At 45.1% G+C, this 5,477-nt stretch overlaps 1 protein-coding gene across 2 annotated transcripts in view; it reads right to left on the bottom strand.

The window, feature by feature from the left end:
• Positions 1-5,477, bottom strand: part of LOC125039879 (homeobox protein unc-4 homolog) — a 35,502-nt gene that overhangs the window by 1,820 nt on the left and 28,205 nt on the right. For both annotated transcript variants that reach the window (XM_047634218.1, XM_047634219.1), the window contains exon 2: positions 4,286-4,458. In XM_047634218.1, the coding sequence (XP_047490174.1) occupies positions 4,286-4,458 (173 nt within the window). The remainder of the gene's footprint in view (positions 1-4,285; positions 4,459-5,477) is intronic.

Below are 5,477 nucleotides of genomic sequence, written 5' to 3'. Positions count from 1 at the left end.
AAAACGTAAATTCATGTCGTTTCCATTAATTTTTCTTTCTTTTATATCACCGCTGCTCTTCAATTATTATTATTATTTATTTTTTTTTTGTGGGGTGTGATGAAGACAGTGAGGACACTTTTTTTTTTAATCCAGTTTTTTGCTCTGTCTCTGTCCGATAACATTTTTTTTCTTGCCTGTCTCTTTATTTGTATCTCTGTCTAGCTGTCTGTCTGTCTGTTCCTTCCTCCCTCTGTCTCCTTTTCCATCCCCCTATGTCCCTCCCTCTCCTTCTTCCCCCCCCCCCCCTCCCTAATTCTCCCTCTTCCCTCTTTCCCTCCCTCTCCTTCTTCCCCCCCCTACTGTCCCTCCCTCACCCTCCCCTCTCCCCTCTGTCCTCCCTCTTCCCTACTGTCCCTCCCTCTCTCCCTCATCCCTCTGTCCCTCCCATCTCCCTCCCTCTCCCTCTCCTCCATCCCTCCATCCCTCCCTCTCTCCCTCTTCCCTCTGTCCCTCCCTCTCTTCTCCCCCCCTCATTGTCCCTCCCTCTCCCTCCCTCTCCCCTCTGTCCCTCCCTCTTCTCTGTCCCTCCCTCCTCTCCTAACCTTCCCTCTTATCCTCCTCCTCCCTCCCTCTCCCTCTCCCTCTTCCCTCTGTCCTCCTCTCTCCCTCTTCCCTCTGTCCCTCCCTCTCCCTCCCTCTCCCTCTCCCTCTCCCCTCTGTCCCTCCCTCTCCCTCTTCCCTCTGTCCCTCCCCCTCCTTCTCCCCTCTGTCCCTCCCTCTCTCTCCCAAGCCCCGCCCCTTTCAGACGGCGCATGCGTGGACGAAAGCGTCGGGCGAGCTTTGAACAGAGCTTCGGTCTCCACGCTAATCTTCACCTTGTTTTATCGTGAGTTCTAATCTTCTTCTTCGACCCCTTCCCCCTCTTCCTCTTCCTTGCCCCCCACTCCCCTCCTCTGTCTCTTCCCTCCTCCTCCTTACTCTGTTTCTTTCCTTCCCCTTCTCTCCCTCTCTTCTATCACTTCCCTCTTCTCTCTTCTTCTTCCTTCCTCCGCCTACCTCTTCTCTACCCCCTCCTCTATCACTTTCCACCTCCCTCTCCCTCTTCACCCCATCCCCCTTTCTTGTCCCTCCCTCTCCCCCTCTCTCTTCCTCTTCCCTCCTCTCCCTCCCCCTCCCCTCCCCTCCCTTCCCTCCCTCGTCCCACCTCTCCCTCCCCCTCCCCTCCCCCTCCCCTCCCCTCCCTCCCTCGTCACTCCTCTCCATCCCCTTCCCCCTCCCTCCCTCCCTCCCCGCCCCCCTTCCAGAAACTAGAAGACGAAGGTGAAGAAATTTACGTAATCCAGGAAGAAAAACGAAAATGGCAAGAATAAACCCTTGTGTTGATTGAGACGTCGTGGCTGGAGCCTTTTTTATTCAGGGCGATACGTACACACGCACATACACCGACACCTGTACGTATAAGGACGCCGACACATATGTAGACACCGATATACACACTTACATACATATGTAGATACAGACACGCACATGCACAAACTTACACTCACGTATGCTATATAAGCACTCTTACACCTTCACACACACACACACACACAATGAGAATCAACCTTACACACACACACACGTACACATACACAGATTTCCTTTTACCTACACTCGCACATACACACGCACACAGACACACACACACGCGGGCACGGAACTAGAGAATGACACACGTCTACAAGCAATAATGACGACCACAAGTCACGAATGTTCTGAGTAAATTGAATTATTCCTTTGACTCAACTCCCCCCCCCCTCCCCCTCTCCCCCTCCTCCCCCCTCTTTCCAACCCCCTTCCACCTTGTATTTCATGATCAAGGCGAAAAATTACGATCTGGCAACTCATTTCCCCCGTCAGCGACCCCTATAACTATGGCAATCTCTGATTATTTTATTATTGCGAAATACAGGTGTAGAGTGCGCTTGCAAGTTGCATTCTTCGCACCTTGCAGAGGAGTTATTGGCGAGACTGCAAGCATAGATCTCATTTATCGTCGTTTTGCAATGGGTGATCGATCTGCGCAAAAAATTCTCGAGGTGGCAACTGAACCAAGCATAGCATTTTGTGCAGTTGTTCAATGTGTAACTGTATGTAATAATACTGATGAATGAGAGGAAAAGTGTGAATGAAAAGTTTCACGAGCGAACGGGTGAAGGAGAGAGAGAGAGAGAGAGAGGGGAGGGAGGGAGGGCGGGAGGGGGAGGGAGGGAGGGAGGGAGGGAGGGAGGGAGAGAGAGAGGGAGGGGAGGGTGAGAGAAGAGAAGGAAGATAGAACAAGTGAAGATAAAGAGAGAAGAAGCGAGAGAGGAGAGAGGAGAGAGAGCGAGGATGGAGAGAGACGAGAAGATTTGAAGATGATGAGAGGAAGGAAAGAGGGGGGGGGGAGGAAAAAAAGGGGGGAAAGGGGGGGGGGGAAAATGAAAAGAAAGAAGAGGTGAAAAATGGTAAAGAAAAAAAGGAGGAGAGGAAAGGTGAAGAAAAGGGAGGAAGGGGGAGAGAGAGAGAGGAGAGAGGAGAGGAGGGAGGGAGGGGAGGGAGGGAGGGAGGGGGAGGAGGAGGGGAGGGAGGGAGAGAGAGAGGGAGGGAGAGGTGAAGAGAAGAGAAGAGAAGATAGAAAAAGGAAGAAAGGGAGAAAAGAGATGGGAGAGAGAGAGAGAGAGAGAGAGAGAGAGAGAGAGAGAGAGAGAGAGAGAGAGAGAGAGAGAAGACAAGAGAGACAAACGAAAAGAAGAAAGAGAAATTGTTAAAAAAAGAAAAATAAAAAGAAAAATAGAGGAAGAGAAATATGAACAGGAATAAAATAAAAGAAAAGAAAAGAAAAGAAAAAAAGAAAAACAAGTCACAGATAACAAAACAGAACTTCGAACGCCATTGGACATTTTTCCCTTGACTTAATGATGTAACTCCCCCCCCTTACACTTGCTCTTCTTGTAAATTAGATGTTTGACGTAGAAGAACAAGAAGAAAAAGATAGAAAGACATACTGGATATAAATTACAGTTCTCTCATTCAAACACGTTTTCTGTTCCCTGATCAAATTACGACACTCGTGTATACGCCATATTTCTTTCTTTCTTGAAACGAACATCAGAAAATTAGTAAATGAGAAATAAATATAGTAATAAAACCAAACTCGAAGTTATTCGCATGCATTAGTAAAAGCACTAGAACGTATTCAGATTTCATATAACCCAAAGAGACTCCAAAATATATTCACTTTTCACCCAATTCGAACCCGCTTGAATGTATCCATATTTCTTTCATCTCGGATTGTAAAACCACCCTAAATCGTATCCAGATTCCCTTGCTTTGTACATAAAAGAATCTCAGAACAGCACTAGAACGGATTCAAATTTTCTCACAACTCGAACCTAAAGCGACTCAAAAGCGCAACCACTATACCGTATCCACATTTCTTTCATCTCGGATTCTAAACGACCCTAGAGCGTATCCAGATTCCCTCGCTTCGTACTTAAAAGAATTCCAGGAAAAAAATATCCTTATGATACAAACGCCAAGTTACGTTCCTTCTATAGCCGTTGATATATTTAGAGTCCGTGTGAGGCAATAAATCGAAATATATATCATCAAAAGGAGCTTAGGAGTCACGAGAGAAATGTAGGCCTACTGACGCCATAGATTTCTACCATTATCTTATCACTTCTCCTTATCTTCTTATCTATTTCGCCGTTAATTTATCTTTTTTTTCTTTTTTTCAAATTCGAAACCGTTATTTTCAAAATATCGCAACAGCCAATTAAAATTCAGATTTTGATAACGGTCGTTCCTGATTGGTGGATTCCTATCGAGGTTGGTAAAGTGCATGACATTTTCGTGCATGACAGGGCGTCTTGTCGGCTGTCATGTCATATGTAAGACTATGAAGGAGGAGGCTATTGGGGCCGAAAAGAGAGAAAAATTAATAACATAAGAAATGGTTTGGCTTTTATCTTCGTTTTCCTGTTTTTTCGTTATTATTTTTTTCCGGATTTTTTTTTTAATTTCGTAAGTGAGAAATATTTTACCAAATCTTGACATTAATAGTAATATCAACTACGATAAAATTATATTAATGGCACTCACTAACAATAACAATAACAGCGATAATAACAATGAAGACAATGACGATGATCATGGTAATGAAGAAGAAACAATAATAACACAATAAAATAATAATAATACCAACAATGACCCTAACAAAAACAACAACAACAACAACAACAACAACAACAAGAACGCAAACTCGTCAGCTACTCACGGCGACCCTGCTCTCCGTGAGGCCGAGGCGCATGGCCAGCGCCTCGCGCATGAACACGTCGGGGTAGTGCGACGCCTCGAACGCGCGCTCGAGCTCCTCCAGCTGCCACGAGTTGAAGTTGGTGCGCGAGCGCCGCCGCTTCGCCGCCGCGTCGCCGTCCGCGTCGTCGAGATCTGCGAGAGAGGAGGGGCGGTTAAATTGCTGTTTATATATACATGTATACATATAAATATTGAGAGAGAACGAGAGAGATATAAATATTGAGAGAGAACGAGAGAGACATAAATATTGAGAGAGAGAAATAACTATTGAGAGAGAGAGAGAGAGAGAGAGAGAGAAATATTGAGAGAGAGAGAGAAATATTGAGAGAGAGAGAGAAATATTGAGAGAGAGAGAGAAATATTGAGAGAGAGAGAGAAATAAATACTGAGAGAGAGAGAGAGTGAGAGAGATAGAGAGATAAATATTGAGAGAGAGGGAGAGAGAGTGGGAGAGTTCTCTAAATAGATAAGTGGACATACTACATATACAACACTGCAGATAGATGCTACCGTGCATTTGAACACTTGTGAATGCAATACTTGTAACATCATTTATTTCAATACTATAAATAAAACAATAATTCCTTCCCTCCCCCCCCCCCCCACATCCCAGGAGAGACGAATAACTCTTGAGAAATTCACTTAGTTTCTCCTAATTCAGAATGTGTAAAGTCACGCGCTGAATGGTAGATGTAAAGTATTGACAGGTTGAAAGGAGAGAGAGAGAGAGAGAGAGAGAGAGAGAGAGAGAGAGAGAGAGAGAGAGAGAGAGAGAGAGAGAGAGAGAGAGAGAGAGAGAGAGAGAGAGAGTGTGTGTGTGTGTATCATGATGATTGAAGAGAGAGAGAACTAAATCTAAAGAAACAAAAATAATGATTTAAAAACCGAGCGCACACGGACAAAAAGAAAAAAAAAGAAAAGAAATAAAACAGTTTAAAAAACGACCTCATAATTTATCGAATCCCTTTGGTCGAACCGCGAACGCACGCTCGAATGCAAGCAAACGAACGCATGCATATTACTCTTCTCACAATCTCTTTCTTCTCTCTCTCTCTCTCTCTCTCTCTCTCTCTCTCTCTCTCTCTCTCTCTCTCTCTCTCTCTCTCTCTCTCTCTCTCTCTCTTTCTTTCTCTCTCTCTTTCCTCTTCCTC

The sequence above is a fragment of the Penaeus chinensis genome, chromosome 28, assembly GCF_019202785.1.
Source record: "Penaeus chinensis breed Huanghai No. 1 chromosome 28, ASM1920278v2, whole genome shotgun sequence".
NCBI lineage: Eukaryota > Metazoa > Arthropoda > Malacostraca > Decapoda > Penaeidae > Penaeus > Penaeus chinensis.
Note: the sequence above shows the minus strand (reverse complement) of the source record. Positions and strands in the feature narration are given on the sequence as shown.